Raw genomic sequence first — 18,796 nt, forward strand, 5'->3', positions numbered from 1 at the left:
CAACTAACTAGACAGGAAAAGACATCTTGACATGCTGCAGGACCAGGCATTGCCAGTAATAAGTAATGCGAGATACAGACCATGGCACTTCTTGTTGACAGAAGTAGGATATTGTTCTTCTGCTGGGTGCCTTCTGCTGCTCCTACCACAGCTGTTTGATGTTTTATAGCCATTGGTGCCCGCAAAGGAACCTAAAACCTATTCTGGAGAGCGATCTTCTGAGGAGAGACTGGGCTGTTTGAAGAGAAGGGGAGATTGACTGGACTATTTTTCTGGCAGTTTAGAGCTATGCCGGGACGTGTGGGTTCAGCCATGTTCTCTTGAGATATCTGGTCTCTTATGGATAATGCCTACAAGTTGACGTCCAGTAATGGTGTGATTCAGGTAGAAAATGAATTATAACCGCTGACTTTAATGTAGAAGGGAACTATCCATTTCCTATCCCTGTTATTCATTGTTGGTGGGGGCAGTCGTGGTTCAGCTGAACAGCATCTTACTCACATGTAGAAGGTCCAGGTTCAGTCACAAGATTTTCTAGTTAAAAAGATGAGATAGTCGGTGATGTGCAAGATCTGAGACCCTGGACAGCTGCTGCTGGTCAGAATACATGGTACTCTTCTTGATAGACCAATGGTCTGACTTGGTAGAAGGCAGCTACCTGTGTGGCCTGAATTGTGGTTCAGATTTGTAAATCTCACCCCCTCCCTGTACATGCCGCACCCCAGAATACAGTCTCATGACGATTGAAGAAAAATGCATCATTTTCTTTCTGGGATGACACTAAAAAACTGTAACATGAGAATAGGCATGCAGTTTGGACTTTAGGCCCTGGGGAAATGTAATTTCTCACCTGTTGTGGGGGAGGGGTGTTGTATTGTTCCACCTAGGGTTGCCAACTTCCAGATGGGGCCTGGGGTTCTCCCAGAATCACAACTGAAACCCCAACTACAGAGATCAGCTCCCTTAGATAAAATGGCAGCTTTGGAGGATGTAGTCTATGGCATCACATCTCTTCTGAGTTCCCTCCACAAGCACCACTCCCAAATATACGTGTATTCCCCAACCAAGAGTTGGCAACCCTACCTCAACCTAGGGTTGCCAGCTCCAGGTTGGAAAATTTGTGGAGATTTTGGGAGGAGAGCTTGTGGAGGGTTTGAGGGGGGAAGGGACCTCAGCGGGGTATAATCGCATAGGCCGTCGTCACACGGGCTTTTATTTAGCGCTAAAATGGCGCTATTTCCCGGCAAACACCCACCTTATTCCAACACTGTAGCGATTTTCTCTCTTCTGCTTTGTGCTTGATAGTCGCGCTATTTTGTGCCTCAGTGTGAATGCCTCACATCGATGTAGTTCGCCTCGCAACGTCCTATGCCCTCCCTTCAATCCCAGAATCCGTTTCTTCCTGTGACTCCCCTTTTTTATTTTATTATGTCCTTATAACGACATAACGACATAACACAATGCAAACTTTCTGCTGAAGTAAAAATGACTCAATCGCCATGGCAGAGTCTTCAGCGATGGGGATCACGTCAGACAGGGAGTTTTCTGCGGGCAAAGGGCTATTTATATAATTTCAAAGTTGGAAAAACAAAAGGGTCGTAATATTTTGCTCTAACGGAATGTTTATATGCTGTTATTCCGTTATAGCGGAATTAAACGCCAGAATAATAAAAAAAAGGGGGAGGAGCTGCTTCTGCGCGGTTAGAGAGAACAGAACAGAGTGCTTCGGTGTGGACAGCTGGTGGCACGAAGAGCCGTTAGGTGACCCAAAGAAACGTTACTGTGCCGATAACAGGTAGGACGCTATATGCTGTAAATTTATCGGAAGAGATGCCCGTGTGACGACGGCCATAGAGTCCACCTTTCAAGGCAGCCATTTTCTCAAGGGGAAATGATCCCTGTTGCCTGGAGATCCATTGTATTTTCGAGAGATCTCCAGCCACCACCGAGAGGTTGGCAACCCTTCATTGACCTGCTGTGCCATAGTGAATACTTCTGTACTAGGGTTACTCAGACTGAAAATCCTGCTCAGCTACGAAGTGGTGTTGTCTAAATCATTACCTCTCAGTATCCCTCACCTCATGAGATTCCTGTGAGGATGAAATGGGGCAATCTTATGTATGCTACCCTGAAATACTTGGGGGAGGTAGATCAGATGTAATAAAAATAAAATGAGGATATCAGCTTCTGCATTCCCGGGGCCGGGGGCACTGCAGTTCTCCAGATTGTGGTTCACGGGTCCAACAAGCTTTTGCTAGCCCATTTCTCACGGTGAAGCTCTATAATAAAGTCAACACCATCATGTGATTGCAGGCTGCCCGGTTACAACATAGCATTACATACCAACACGGGCATTTTTATATTATGTACGTTTTCTATAAATAACCCAAAAGAGAAATGTAACTTTAAAATGTTACATGTCTTTATTTCTGGGACTTGAAAACGTTTTTGTTTAAACTGAACGAGGGAGAAGTTTGTCTTATTTTGCCTGAGATTTGGTGGATTTATCAAAGTCCAAGAAAAGATGCATTGGAAAGTTGAATCCAGTCAATGGGCCTCTATTTAGACATCCTTGGGGTGGGGGAAAATAAATTATGCATTCTAACCTATTTAGCATATTACTTAAAAATATAGCTATGAAAATCTGTACACTAACTAGGAAATCAGATCACAGTTTTTATTAACTGAAGGACACCATGTGACATTGTTCTTTATCGTGTCACAGCTTAGGAAGAGTGTTTTCTTTAATTGTATTTCATGGGATATACTTTTCAGCGTCCATGCCAGGATAATGATCCCACCAGGAGACTGTCTATATGCTGGGAGGAAAAGACGGAAACCCATTCAAAAACAGTTAAGTATTTATCAGTTCCATTTCCTGCCAATTTATTTATCCAATCTTATCCTCATAATAACATTGTGAGGTAGGTTAGGCTAAGAAATAGTAACTTCTCCAAGTCAGCATCATTGCTGAGGATAATTTGAATCCAGGTCTGTCCCTGGTCTAAAATTCTCTGCTGCTCCTTATTAGTATAATGTGTGTTGTGGAATAAATGCCCCTCTTTGTTTGGGATGCTGGTCTCCTATTCTAACAGTATATGTGCTGGTATGAGATGGTACACGAAACACATCAAATGAGCAGCACCTTCCTTGGGCACACTGATATTGCAAATTTAAATGTTCCTTCCTAGAGAACACTGAGATTTGTGTGCTTTGAGCAGGACTAGAGATTTTTCCCCCTGAGAGCCAAGCTACTAGTGATGCCTTACACAGGTTGGACACTTGTCAGCTTCCCTCAAGTTTTGATGGGAAATATAGGCGTCCTGGTTTTACAGCTTGGCTCTCCATTACAGCTGCAAGACCAAGATGCCTACATTTCCCATCAAAACTTGAGGGAAGCTGACAAGTGTCCAACCTGTGTCAGGCGTCACTTGTAGCTTGGCTCTTAGATTCTCAGCAAACTACAATTCCTACGCTTGATTGGGGATGTCATGGCAATTAAACTGATACAAAATCAACACAGGACTTCAGCATAGACTTTCTTTCTCCTCTTTTCCTTCCTTCAAGAGAAGTATGTTGCCACCTTTATCTTTAAAAAAAAATACAGCCCTAGTCCTTCCTCTAACATAAAGATGGTGAGGTTTAATCAGAACTAAATCAGATAGCTGGTCTTTAAAGGACAATAATCGCCATAGTAGTGTGAAAATGGCCCTGCTTAAAATTTTTCTCTTACCCTATCAAGAAAAGAGTACATTTTATTCTGGAAGAGTCCCTCATCCAGAACGCTGCAGAACATCGTGAAAAAAAACGCGGAAGACAGCATCTTCTCGCACGAGTTTTGCACGATGTCGCGCAAGAAGACGCTATCTTCCACGTTTTTTTCAAGACGTTCCACGGCATTCCGGATGAAGATAAGTAGTGCGGAAACGGCCCTGGGCCAGGGTGCAGAGAAGGGAACATTTCATCCTTCTCTCTAGTGTAGTTTCATTTACCAAACCTGAGCCCCTCCGCAGCCCTGCACTATTAGCCTTGGAAGGAAGAAAAGACTGGCAAAGAGAGAACAGGTGTCTTTTCTTCCCCTTCCAGGGTCCTCCAACTCATCTGAATTTGACTCCCTTTATTTACATAGTACATAAAAATCATTTGGCCAACAAAAGAAAACTATGGCCGTTTTCACATGCTTGTAACCTCCGGAAAATTGTGCAAAACTCACGGCCCGATGGCATCTTCATACCGCAATTTCCCATCATGATCCCATTTAATGGTGTGATTTCTGACATCATCGTGCCATTAAATAGGATCATGATGGGAAATCGCGCTATGAAGCCCCTGTCACGCTGTGAGTTTTGCGTGATTTTCTAGAATGTTTACAGGCATGTGAAAGCCATTATTTATAGTTGGTTCCTAGAACAGCATATAACATTTTCAAACGGGCATTCCTTCTGCAGATTACTTGCCGCTTTGTCAAAAGTAGTAATGTGATTCTCATCTTTTCCACATGGGTTATTTGCCTTGTGATCAATAATAATAATAACTGCGCTTATATAGCTCTTCAAGACAGATTAGTGCCTCGCTCGGAGTGGTGAACAAGTTAGTGTTATTATTATCCCCACAATGCAGCTGGGGAGCTGGGGCTGAGAGGAGGGGCTGACCCAAGGCCACCTACTGAGCTCATAGCAATAGTGGGATTCAAACCAATAGAGTGCTGATTTGCAGCTGAACCACTTAACCACTGTGCTACAGCAGCAATCTGTAGAGCAGTGTAGTGTGTGCTTTTGTGCAGCTCCTAGATTTCCCCCTGGCTTTTTCTAAAACCTGCTTTGCTGTGAAGTTTTAGGGAAAAATGCAGCCTTGGTGGGGGTGGGAGGAAGGGTGGGAGAAGGGCCCCAGAGGGTTGGGGGGCATTTTGCAAAATGCCACCCCTGGCAAAGGAAGCCTGCCTTTTCATTTTTCCCCATAGGAAATAATGAAGAAGAAGATGAGCAGCAGCAAGCTAACAATATGCTCACCCTTCCCTTTCTTATGCGAGGATAGGGGGACCTGGTTTGGGGGGCCATAACATGGCCCCCCAAAGTCCAATCGGTCTGAATCTTGGGGGGGGGTTGTTAGAGAGGAGTTAGAGGAAGGTCCCCACCAATTTTGGCTTGATTCGGTGGGAAAATGCCTCCTCCAGGTCTCTGGGAAGACGGAGGCATTTTCCCATTGAAAAAACCCAAAAGAAACCCGAAACAACCCGAAACGCTAAACCCGAAACGGCTAGCCGTTTCGGGTTTTGCTGTTTCTGAAACAGATTCTTGTTTTGGGTAAACCCAAAACACGAAACAGAGTGCCTTTGCACACCCCTAGTGGTGCATCATATGTATTCCAACTTTAAGTATATGTTAATAGGGTCTGAACTTGCTAAGACTGAGAGGGAAAGAGACCTTGGGTTGTAGTGGATAGCTGAATGAAATGTCAACCCAGTGTGCTGCAACAGTGAAAAAGGCAAACTATGCTCGCGGTTATTAGGAAAGGCATTGAAAATAAAACAGCCAGTATTATAATGTGCCTGTATAGCTATATGGTGGCTGCCAAATGTGTGAGAATGTTCAGATTTCCCCAGGACAACAGTATGGGGGGAGTTTTAATTTTTTGCCAGTAAATGAATATTGTTACATTATTCTAAAAAAAATTGTACCAGGTTCTCTAAATTCCCAGCATTCATCTTGTTGTAGGTATGCCTTTCCTCTTAAAACTCTGCAATGAAATGAAAGCTGGGAATTCAGAGAAACTAATACATAGATTGTTATAACAATATTCAGTTGCTATTTTTTAAAAAATGGGGAAAGCTCCAGTGGTTCAGGGACATGAGGGTGGCCACTATTGGTGGACTTGGGGCAGGGAAAATCTGGGGAAACATGTCGAATGGAAGCCTCTTTATAGGCAACTGCACAACAGGGAAACCACAGAAGAATATCAACTTGTGGAAAAACATCACAGTGTCTATTGTATTGGCCAGTATTGAAATTTTATTAATAGAGGATGCAGTGGTTTTTTTCTCTGTTTGAGGGTAGATAAATGAAAATCGTCCTTGCCTGTGTGAGTATTAAGAAGTGGGGCTCTTTAACATGTTTTCCCCACAAACAGGAGGCCTGCGCTTGGAAATGGGAAGTCCAATCCTTCCAAGAGACACAGAGACCGCTTGAATGCCGAGTTAGATCACCTGGCCAGCCTCCTGCCTTTCTCACCGGACATAATTTCGAAACTGGACAAGCTGTCTGTTTTGCGTCTTAGCGTCAGTTACCTTAGAGTCAAAAGCTTCTTTCAAGGTGAGCTTTCAAGCTGTACAGAATATTTTGTTGCGGGAGATTGTCGAGACAGGAAATTATTTCTGCCCCTTAATTTAGATAATAACTATGCTACTTTGCATTCGTTGCTGTGTCTGTCGAGTCAGATGCCTGTCTCGAAAGATGTTGTGCACTTCCTTTAAATATGTGAGCTCCTTTTATGCGGAAGTAATGGGAGAAACCTTGGGGAGTTATTAGCCCTGGAGACATCTGGAAGCTGAGTCCATTCTTTCTTTTCTTTTTCTTTCCTCAGATGGTTCCTTATATTTTAATGAATCTTCCATTAGAATTGTTCAAAAATGGGAAGAATGGTTCAAAAATGGGAAACATGACATACAAAATGGGGGGAAAGGGATAGAAATAGGCACGCTCAGTGATCAGCAACTGGAGGCCTGTCAGCCAAGTAGGGTTGCCAGCTCCAAGTTGGGAAATTCCTGGAGATCTGGGGGATGAAAGCTGGAGAAACCTGGAGAAAGTGGAGTTTGGGGAGGGAAAGGACCTTGGCATGGCATAATTCCATAGAGTCCACCCCCCAAAGTAGCCATTTTCTCCAGGTGAACTGATCTCTGTGGCCTGGAGACCAGTTGTAATTCCGGGAGATCTCCAGCCACTACCTGGAGACTGGCAACCCTACAGCCAAGTTCAGTTCTCTGGAGGTATTGTTGCCAACCCAAAAAGGCCTAAGAGGATTATGGAGAAAGTTATAACTATGGCAAAATAATTCGCCCCCAAACTGTTTTGGGAGGAGCAGACTTGCTGTTTTGGCTCCCTATCCCTCATTCCCTTCTTGAAGTAGCCTTCCAGGAAAACTGAGGTGCAGTGAGGTGTAGTGGTTAGAGTGTCGGATGAGGATCTGGGAGACTCACGTTGAAATCCCCACTCTCCCATGGCAGCCTGGTAGGTGTGACCTTGGGCCAATCACATACACTCAGCCAAAGCCACGTGGCAGTGTAACCATGAGGATAAAATAGAGGCAAGGCGAATGATGTCAGCCACTTTGGGCGTCCCATTGGGGAGGAGGGCAGGGTATCAACATGACAGACAGACAGACAGACAGACAGACAGACAGACAGACAGACAGACAGAAAGAAAGAAAGAAAGAAAGAAAGAAAGAAAGAAAGAAAGAAAGAAAGAAAGAAAGAAAGAAAGAAAGAAAGAAAGAAAGAAAGAAAGAAAGAAAGAGCTGAACCAGCCTTTAAACATTTTGCTAACCTAGAAAAATATGCAGGTGCTTAGGCCTAGTTCTCAGGCCTCAGTTCAGTGAAATATGGGGAGTCCCTGATCAGATGCAGCAGTGTGCATGGGGGGGATGCCTGAGATCCGATCTCCTCCTGGCCTCCAGTCTACTGTGGGCAAACATGCTACTGGCTCTAGCCTTTGGGTTGATGCCCAGTTTATTGGCCACTCCGTGTCCCCATAGGCCTCTGCCGACTGGATGAAGTATGGCACTACCACTGAATAACCCCTTTAAGATGCTGTTGCGGGCAGCTGTGACTGGGCTTAAAATACATATCCCCTCTACTTGAAAGTCTTCCTGGCCGCTCCAGCCAAGCTTATGTGGAAGTGCTGCTTATAGGCGATAGAGAGCATGTAACAACAGTAACTGCAAAATTTTGTGCAGCCGTTTGTAAAGCTCAGCAAATATCTGAGATAAATAAAATATAAAATGGACCAGTGGCTAATTTACATCAAGCCACTGCTCATGGGGTATAAAAATCAATGGGCATAATTTTAAATGTTTTCTTGCTATTTTGTTACTTCCACTCAGGGCTTTTTTTCAGCAGGAACGTGGTGGAACGGAGTTCCGGCACCTCTTGAAAATGGTCACATGGCCGGTGGCCCCGCCCCGTGATCTCCAGACAGAGGGGAGTTTAGATCGCCCTCCGCGCCATGGTGCAGAGGGCAATCTAAAGTCCCCTGTCTGGAGATCAGGGGGCGGGGCCACCGGCCACGTGACCATTTTTGCCAAGGGCTGACCCAAAGTGACATCATTGTGCGGCCCTGAGTTCCACCACCTCTTTTCCCAGAAAAAAGCCCTGCTTCTACTAGCTTTTAATTCGTCTCCATGTAAATATTTCCCTTCAGTTTTTAACCTGTTAGTAGACTCTATCAACTGAGGGCAAACGAATTGCCTGTTTTTAAGTTATGCTGGTCAAATGACTGTAATAAATTATTATTGATTGATTGATGATTGACTGAGCCACGCTAGCCAGGCAATCAGGCAAAAGAGGGACAAGCTGGGATGGCTGTTGGTCTTGAGCGCAATTAAACATAGTACATCATATCACCGAGCGGAAAACAAAACAAAAACTAGTACATTGGATTGTGAAGATCCATTCTGTTAGCCTAGGCCTTGTCTTCCAGCAGAAAGAGCCTTCCTTGACCCATGACAAGCATTTTGAATCCAGGAAAGATGCTTTCTGCAAGAGGAAAGTGCCTCGGCTAGCAGACTGGCTGGGTGGGATCCAGCCCATCGTCCCCCTCTATGATTAGGTTACTGCTCGTGAGTATTGGCTTTGGATATGTTACACAAATAGGATAAGAGTGTTTGGTTTGAGTGCCAGACTAGGATCTGGAAGACTCCGGTTTGAATCCCCGCTCTGCCCTGGAAGTTCACTGGGTGACCCTGGGCCAGTCCCTGTCTGTCGGCCTAACCTACCTCACAGGGTGGTTGTTGTGAGGATAAAATGGAGGAGTAGAGAATGATGCTGTAAATTGCTCTTCGTCCTCATTGTGGAGAAAATTTGAGCGTAAATAAATAAAATACCTATGGTGTGAGTCTTAATTCCTAAGGAGCAATTTTGTATTACAAAGCCAAACTGATGGTTTTGTTTCAGAACAAACAGAATTTTAATGCCTTCAGTATCATAATGAGCATCATTTGATTTTTAGCCATTTTGGCACGCTGTCTAATCAAAAGCAAATGTGTTTTGTGTACATAGATGTACTTGATAAGGCATCCTGCAGATTTAGAAACAACAGATGAGTTTATTCGATTAGCAAAGAGGTCGATCCTTTGCCATCTGAAAATATGTCCGTAGAAATGACTTAAATAATTAAAACAACGCACAGTGTTGCCATATAAATGCTTCTCTCTGACTACCTGCCAAGTGTCAATAATATATATGCATACCAAACAATTTAAAAACATTCAATTTGTTTTAAGCGGAATTCAAGTTTACTTTTCACTTCCTCCCTTCCTTTCCTCCCTCCCTCCCTTCCTTTGCTTTCCTTCCTCCCTTCCTTCCTCAGATCTTGTCCCATCCAGTTCAGTTTTTGAGAAGTTTTCTTTAAAGAATACTTGCTGGGTGCTGAAATATACCTGCTCCAGTTATGTACATGTGTGTCACAACCTACTTATAGATCCAGAGGAGTTAGCCATGTTAGTCTGTAGTAGCAAAATAGAAAAGAGTCCAGTAACACCCTTACGACTAACCAACTTTACTGCATCTGACTGCATCTGATGAAGAGAACTGAGGTTCTCAAATGCTTATGCTACAGTAAAGTTGGTTAGTCGTAAAGCTGCTACTGGACTCTTTTCTATTTTACAACCTACTTATGGCCACCTCAGCAAGGGGCTTTCAAGGCAAATGGGAAGCAGAGGTGGTTTGCCATTGCCTTCCTCTGCAGAGCAGTTTCAGTCTTCCCTGGTGGTCTTCATCCAAGGTCTGACCAAGGCCAACCCTGCTTAACAGTCAAGCTCTGACTATGCCATGCCACCTTCCCTCCAGTTTCCATCAGCACTGATGTCAAATAACAACAGAACCAAGATGAACACCAAACAGTCCAACTGATAATGCTGAGGGGTGACTCTCCTTATCAATCAGTTACACTGTAGTGTAGCAAAATCAAAAAGAGTCCAGTAGCACCTTTAAGACTAACCAATTTTATTGTAGCATAAACTTTCGAGAATCAAGTTCTCTTTGTCAGATGCCTGATACAGAGACTGGTCAAATACAGAAGAGGAGGAGAGAGAAGAGGCAATTAGGGGGAGGAAGGGGGAGGGAGCAATCAAAACATTCCTTTGCTAGTATATGTAAACATCTCCTTTTGGTGTGTGGATCAGTTGGCTTCAAAGGAGTTTGCCCTGTTAGTTTGTAGCAGCCAAACAGCTAGACCATCCAATTCCAATGCAGTATGGGCCTTCGATAACCACAGCTCTCCCTGCCAGATGCATCTGACAAAGAGATCTGTGGTTCCCGAAAGCCCACGCCAGGTGTAGGCGGCAGCATTTCTCACCTCATGTTGGACTGCTTTCCTGTTGCCTGGAAAGAAGCCTAAACTGGCGCTAGCCTTTTTCCTGCACATATAGAGACTGGATGCAGGGAGGCGGAAGGAACTGATGGATTTACAACACAATCCGATGCATTGGTACTCAGAAGTTTCCTTTTGTGTTCGCTGGGGCTGATTCCCAAGTATAGAATTTCAACCTTCAGTTGAGATTTTTTCCCTCCCTTTAATTAAACTGGAATAGCTGGAGCCACTATCCAATTGCTAGATACTATTGTTGCAAATTTTAATTGGCGATTGACGGTGACATCCTAAGAGCTCTTTCCTGGGAGTAAGCACCAAATAGGACTTTGAGTAGACCTATTTAGGATTACACTGTTAATTAGCTGCATGGGTCATTTCATAAAAAAAGAGCTGGGGGAACTCATTAGCATAACTCATTAGCATATGTCATGCCCCTTGCCATCACCGGAAGTGCGTCATTAGCATAACTGATTTGCGTATGCCACACCCCCTGACATCACCTATCCTGGCTGTTTTGGACCCAATCCTGGCCATTCAGGGCCGAAATTGGGCCCAAAATGGTCAGGATCGGGTTGCTGCTGAGTGGGAGAGTGATCCACCACCCGTCAGAGGCCCGATCCGGGCTGTTTCGGCCCCAATCCAGGCTGAAAGGGGCCCAAAATGGCCGAGTCAGGTGGGCAGGGACACCTGACATGTGACCTCTTTGGGGAACTGCTGGAACTGCGTTCCTGCACGTTCCCCCTCGAAATGAGCCCTGATTAGCTGACCTTTAGCTGTATAATTGGAAGTACCATGAGTCAAGGGCACGCTTGTTCATTTTTCAAGGAAGCTTTAACTCTTGAAAGCTCGTATCTGGGGAATGTAAGTTGGTCTTTAAGGTGCTATTGGAACTGGATCTTGCTTTTCAACTGTAGAGAAAACAGCTACCCACCTGAAATTATGGTTTTGCTATGACACTGAAAATGGCCTTTCCTTCTGGCCATAACAACTTACATTAAAATAATCACAAGTTAGCTCATTCTTCTGTCAATATCTCAATAAGGTACCTAAATTGAGATTTTGGTAAATAGCATTGACTGGTGTAGAGCAGCTCATCAAATCAGAATTCTTTGAGCATTTGGATGATCTGCTGAATACTTCATTCATTCACTGGTTATTTTGAAATCTGGTTTAGCGTGGGCAGTTTACTGTAGAATTGATTCACTATTCTTCACCATGTAGAGCTGTGTGTTCTGTAGTCATATTTGAGGGGGAAAGCATAACTACATTGGGCAGCTGAAAACATTTCATAACCAGAGGAATTAAAAACCTGAAGGAAGTATTGTCGAAGGCTTTCACGGCCGGAGAACGATGGTTGTTGTGGGTTTTCCGGGCTGTATTGCCGTGGTCTTGGCATTGTAGTTCCTGACGTTTCGCCAGCAGCTGTGGCTGGCATCTTCAGAGGTGTAGCACCAAAAGACAGAGATCTCTCAGTGTCACAGTGTGGAAAAGATGTAGGTCATTTGTATCTACTCAGGAGGGGTGGGGTTGAGCTGAGTCATCCTGTAAGAGTTTCCCAGGGTGTGGAATGCTAATGGCGGGAGGCTTCACTGTATCCTGAGGAGGTTCTTTTGCATATGGATTGGTACTTGATGTGCTAATCTTCTCTGCAGGGCTATTGTCAGGGATAGAATGTTTAGTTAGCCTGGTGTTTTTCAGAACTGGCAACCATGCTCGGTTCATTCTTAAGGTTTCTTCTTTCCTGTTGAAATTTTGCTTATGCTTGTGAATTTCAATGGCTTCCCTGTGCAGTCTGACAAAGTAGTTGGAAGTGTTGTCCAGTATTTTGGTGTCCTGGAATAAGATACTGTGCCCTGTTTGAGTTAGGCTATGTTCAGCCACTGCTGATTTTTCAGGTTGTCCAAGTCTGCAGTGTCTTTCATGTTCTTTTATTCTTGTCTGGATGCTACGCTTTGTGGTCCCGATGTAAACTTGTCCACAGCTGCAGGCTATACGGTATACTCCTGCAGAGGTTAGGGGGTCTCTACTGTCTTTTGCTGATCGTAGCATCTGTTGTATTTTTCGGGTGGGTCTGAATACTGCTTGAAGGTTATGCTTTTTCATAAGGTTTCCCATCTGATCAGTAATTCCTTTGATATATGGCAAAAACACTTTTCCTGTGGGAGACTGTTTTTCTTTGGTTGTTTGATTCATCCTGGGTTTGATTGCTCTTCAGATTTCATTTCTGGAGTAGCCATTTGCCTGAAGTGCGTGGTTTAGATGATTAATTTCCTCATTGAGAAAGTGCGGCTCACATATCCGTCTTGCACGATCCACTAATGTTTTCATTATGCCTCTTTTCTGTCGGGGGTGGTGATTGGAGTTTTTGTGTAGGTACCGATCAGTGTGAGTTGGTTTCCTGTAGACCTTGTGACCTAACTGAAAGTTTGTTTTGCGGATGACCCAGGTATCCAGGAATGGGAGTTTTCCCTCGATTTCTTTCTCCATGGTGAATTGTATGTTCAGGTGGATGTTGTTGAGATGATTCAAAAACCCCATCAATTCTTCCTCCCCATAGCTCCAAATGATAAATGTATCATCCACAAACCGGAACCATACACTAGGTTTGTGGGGTGCTGATTCTAGAGCTGTTTTTTCAAAATGTTCCATGCAGAAGTTTGCTATAACTGGGCTGAGTGGGCTCCCCATGGCCACCCCATCCATCTGTTCATAGAATTCGTTGTCCCATTGGAAGTAACTGGTTGTCAGGCAATGGTGGAATAAGGCTGTTACATGGATGAAGTATGGCACTACCACTGAATAACCCCTTTAAGATGCTGTTGCGGGCAGCTGTGACTGGGCTTAAAATACATATCCCCTCTACTTGAAAGTCTTCCTGGCCGCTCCAGCCAAGCTTATGTGGAAGTGCTGCTTATAGGCGATAGAGAGCATGTAACAACAGTAACTGCAAAATTTTGTGCAGCCGTTTGTAAAGCTCAGCAAATATCTGAGATAAATAAAATATAAAATGGACCAGTGGCTAATTTACATCAAGCCACTGCTCATGGGGTATACAAATCAATGGGCATAATTTTAAATGTTTTCTTGCTATTTTGTTACTTCCACTCAGGGCTTTTTTTCAGCAGGAACGTGGTGGAACGGAGTTCCGGCACCTCTTGAAAATGGTCACATGGCCGGTGGCCCCGCCCCGTGATCTCCAGACAGAGGGGAGTTTAGATCGCCCTCCGCGCCATGGTGCAGAGGGCAATCTAAAGTCCCCTGTCTGGAGATCAGGGGGCGGGGCCACCGGCCACGTGACCATTTTTGCCAAGGGCTGACCCAAAGTGACATCATTGTGCGGCCCTGAGTTCCACCACCTCTTTTCCCAGAAAAAAGCCCTGCTTCTACTAGCTTTTAATTCGTCTCCATGTAAATATTTCCCTTCAGTTTTTAACCTGTTAGTAGACTCTATCAACTGAGGGCAAACGAATTGCCTGTTTTTAAGTTATGCTGGTCAAATGACTGTAATAAATTATTATTGATTGATTGATGATTGACTGAGCCACGCTAGCCAGGCAATCAGGCAAAAGAGGGACAAGCTGGGATGGCTGTTGGTCTTGAGCGCAATTAAACATAGTACATCATATCACCGAGCGGAAAACAAAACAAAAACTAGTACATTGGATTGTGAAGATCCATTCTGTTAGCCTAGGCCTTGTCTTCCAGCAGAAAGAGCCTTCCTTGACCCATGACAAGCATTTTGAATCCAGGAAAGATGCTTTCTGCAAGAGGAAAGTGCCTCGGCTAGCAGACTGGCTGGGTGGGATCCAGCCCATCGTCCCCCTCTATGATTAGGTTACTGCTCGTGAGTATTGGCTTTGGATATGTTACACAAATAGGATAAGAGTGTTTGGTTTGAGTGCCAGACTAGGATCTGGAAGACTCCGGTTTGAATCCCCGCTCTGCCCTGGAAGTTCACTGGGTGACCCTGGGCCAGTCCCTGTCTGTCGGCCTAACCTACCTCACAGGGTGGTTGTTGTGAGGATAAAATGGAGGAGTAGAGAATGATGCTGTAAATTGCTCTTCGTCCTCATTGTGGAGAAAATTTGAGCGTAAATAAATAAAATACCTATGGTGTGAGTCTTAATTCCTAAGGAGCAATTTTGTATTACAAAGCCAAACTGATGGTTTTGTTTCAGAACAAACAGAATTTTAATGCCTTCAGTATCATAATGAGCATCATTTGATTTTTAGCCATTTTGGCACGCTGTCTAATCAAAAGCAAATGTGTTTTGTGTACATAGATGTACTTGATAAGGCATCCTGCAGATTTAGAAACAACAGATGAGTTTATTCGATTAGCAAAGAGGTCGATCCTTTGCCATCTGAAAATATGTCCGTAGAAATGACTTAAATAATTAAAACAACGCACAGTGTTGCCATATAAATGCTTCTCTCTGACTACCTGCCAAGTGTCAATAATATATATGCATACCAAACAATTTAAAAACATTCAATTTGTTTTAAGCGGAATTCAAGTTTACTTTTCACTTCCTCCCTTCCTTTCCTCCCTCCCTCCCTTCCTTTGCTTTCCTTCCTCCCTTCCTTCCTCAGATCTTGTCCCATCCAGTTCAGTTTTTGAGAAGTTTTCTTTAAAGAATACTTGCTGGGTGCTGAAATATACCTGCTCCAGTTATGTACATGTGTGTCACAACCTACTTATAGATCCAGAGGAGTTAGCCATGTTAGTCTGTAGTAGCAAAATAGAAAAGAGTCCAGTAACACCCTTACGACTAACCAACTTTACTGCATCTGACTGCATCTGATGAAGAGAACTGAGGTTCTCAAATGCTTATGCTACAGTAAAGTTGGTTAGTCGTAAAGCTGCTACTGGACTCTTTTCTATTTTACAACCTACTTATGGCCACCTCAGCAAGGGGCTTTCAAGGCAAATGGGAAGCAGAGGTGGTTTGCCATTGCCTTCCTCTGCAGAGCAGTTTCAGTCTTCCCTGGTGGTCTTCATCCAAGGTCTGACCAAGGCCAACCCTGCTTAACAGTCAAGCTCTGACTATGCCATGCCACCTTCCCTCCAGTTTCCATCAGCACTGATGTCAAATAACAACAGAACCAAGATGAACACCAAACAGTCCAACTGATAATGCTGAGGGGTGACTCTCCTTATCAATCAGTTACACTGTAGTGTAGCAAAATCAAAAAGAGTCCAGTAGCACCTTTAAGACTAACCAATTTTATTGTAGCATAAACTTTCGAGAATCAAGTTCTCTTTGTCAGATGCCTGATACAGAGACTGGTCAAATACAGAAGAGGAGGAGAGAGAAGAGGCAATTAGGGGGAGGAAGGGGGAGGGAGCAATCAAAACATTCCTTTGCTAGTATATGTAAACATCTCCTTTTGGTGTGTGGATCAGTTGGCTTCAAAGGAGTTTGCCCTGTTAGTTTGTAGCAGCCAAACAGCTAGACCATCCAATTCCAATGCAGTATGGGCCTTCGATAACCACAGCTCTCCCTGCCAGATGCATCTGACAAAGAGATCTGTGGTTCCCGAAAGCCCACGCCAGGTGTAGGCGGCAGCATTTCTCACCTCATGTTGGACTGCTTTCCTGTTGCCTGGAAAGAAGCCTAAACTGGCGCTAGCCTTTTTCCTGCACATATAGAGACTGGATGCAGGGAGGCGGAAGGAACTGGATGCAGGGAGGCGGAAGGAGTTTCCCACACCCTGGGAAACTCTTACAGGATGACTCAGCTCAACCCCACCCCTCCTGAGTAGATACAAATGACCTACATCTTTTCCACACTGTGACACTGAGAGATCTCTGTCTTTTGGTGCTACACCTCTGAAGATGCCAGCCACAGCTGCTGGTGAAACGTCAGGAACTACAATGCCAAGACCACGGCAATACAGCCCGGAAAACCCACAACAACCAACCTGAAGGAAGTTTACAGACAGCATGTTTAAGTGCCATCAAGCCTCAGCCAATGTATGGCAACCCTGCAAGAGGTGTCTTGCCACTGCCTGCCTCTGTGTAGCAACCCTGGACAGCCTTGGTGGTGTCCCCATCAAGTACTACTACTAGTAGTAGGTTTAATTGTATATGGCCAAAGGCCATCACAATACAAAGTTAAGAACAGTAAAAAAGAAATCTACCTTACAAGCATGAAATACAGTTTTTAAAATAATAAAAATAAAATACAACCCATCAAGTACTAACCAGAGCCTACTAGGGTTACCACTGGGGTGGGGGATCCCCCGCTCCCATCCTCCACCCCTGCTTACCCGGCCAGCAGGGGAAAAGGTGGGGGAACACGCCTCCTGGGGCACACTCCCATGTGCTGCCCGTTTGGGGCCTAAATCAACCCAATGCAGAGCACAGGAGCACTCTGTGGCCTGTCATGTTGCCCTGGCAGTGCTCACGCGCTCAGCAGAGGGCCAATTTCAACCAAAACAGGCCCGATTCGGCCACAAACAGGCCGAAACCAGCCTGCTGCGGGGTGGGACACGGCCTGTGTGATGATGTCACTTGCCAAAAGTGACATCATCGCATAGTCCGGGAGCGTGCATGCAAGGACATCCCAAAGGTGAGTGCCAGCCAGGTCGCCCACCTCCCGCCTGGAGGGTAAGGCAACCTGGCCACCCTAAGCCCAACCCTGATCAGCTACTGAGATCTGACAAGATCAGAATAGCCAGGGCCATCCGGGTCAGGAGAGAACATTTACAACAGCTTATTCTTAAGGGCTGTGTGTTGCCCTTGCATGCCCATATGTGCTCACAACCTAAAAAGAACAAATTAGGTGGTTGCATTTCTGTACCATATTTGGGCAAGTTAAAGAAAGTCCCTCCTCTGTTGAAGGATGCTCTGAAATATTACATGAAACTCATTTCAGAGAGTGAGTTTCAGTACTGATATATATTTGAATTATTTGGCAAAAACTCTATCTTGTCAATCCTATATCCCAGCAGACTCCCAATGATGGGGCTCAACGCTGGAGATGCTGATAGACTAAAAACGATGCGCTAAATTGTTATTCAGGCATGAAGAACAACCACTAGGTGTCCTTCCTGTAGTTGTTCATAATATTAAAATACTGTGCAATTTAGACATAGCTGGTTACTAGGTACAAATGCTTTAGATTGACTTCTGAAAGGATAACAGTTCACTTCTGTAGCTCACTTTAAAAAATCTCTCCGGTATATTTTAATATGATCTTATTCTTCCTGAAGCAAAGAAACAGCACGATCCTAAACAGAGTTACTCTAAGCCCATTGATTTCAGTGGGCTTAGACTGGAGTAACTCTGTTTAGGATTGCACTGGAAATCCCTTTGGGCACTTTCATAAGCAAAAGATATTTTGCTTAGACTTTAAAACTAAGTTGCGGAGTTTGAAAAAATTATACATTAACTACTCAACAAGCTACCCATCTGAGGGACCGTCTCTCACCATATGAGCCCCGGAGGACTCTCCGCTCTGGCGGAAAACATCTTTTAAGTGTCCCTGGCCCTAGGGAGGCCCGCCTGGCGTCGACCAGGGCCAGGGCCTTTTCAGTCCTGGCCCCGACCTGGTGGAATGCTCTGTCTTGCGAGACAAGGGCCCGGCAAGATTTGCTTGCATTTCGCCGGGCCTGTAAGACAGAGCTATTCCGCCAGGCATATGGCTAACGCCGGGCAGTGCCCGCCCCCCCCGTGAAGGGGGGGGTTAAACCATCACCCCTATGCAAACACAGAGGCATGTATGAACCACTATGCAGCATGAATTGTTATATTTAATGTTTTTAAATGTTTTTAAATGTATTATTTAATGTTTTTAAATGTTTTTAAACATGTTTGTATTTGTTATCCGCCCTGAGCCTGCGAAAGCGGGGAGGGCGGAATATAAATATAATAAATTAAATTAAATTAAATTAAATTAAATTAAATTAAAGTAGTTAAATGGTGGAATTCATGGCTAGTAGACGTAATGATGGCCATGAGGATAGATAGCTTTAAAAGGGGATTAGATAGATTCGTGAAGGAGAGGTCCATCAATGGCTACTAGCCGTGGTGAGTGAAGACAACTTGGATATCTCTGAATACAAGAACCAGGAGGTAACATCAGAGGAAGGTTTTGGCTACTATATACTTGGTTAGCCCTCTAGGGCAACTGGTTGGCTACTGCGTGAGATAGGATGCGGGACTAGATGGGGCACTGGTCTTATCCAGCAGAGCACTTCTTCCATTCTTA

General features: G+C 44.5%; 1 protein-coding gene across 1 annotated transcript in view; it reads left to right on the forward strand.

Moving 5' to 3' along the window:
• The first annotated feature begins 2,791 nt into the window (after positions 1–2,791).
• AHRR (aryl hydrocarbon receptor repressor) overlaps positions 2,792–18,796 on the forward strand; it is a 58,151-nt gene continuing 42,146 nt past the window's right edge. The window contains exons 1-2 of the mRNA XM_054991712.1: positions 2,792–2,853; positions 6,127–6,308. Of these exons, the coding sequence (XP_054847687.1) occupies positions 2,792–2,853; positions 6,127–6,308 (244 nt within the window). The remainder of the gene's footprint in view (positions 2,854–6,126; positions 6,309–18,796) is intronic.

This window comes from Eublepharis macularius, chromosome 11, assembly GCF_028583425.1.
Source record: "Eublepharis macularius isolate TG4126 chromosome 11, MPM_Emac_v1.0, whole genome shotgun sequence".
In the NCBI taxonomy this organism is placed as follows: Eukaryota; Metazoa; Chordata; class Lepidosauria; order Squamata; family Eublepharidae; genus Eublepharis; species Eublepharis macularius.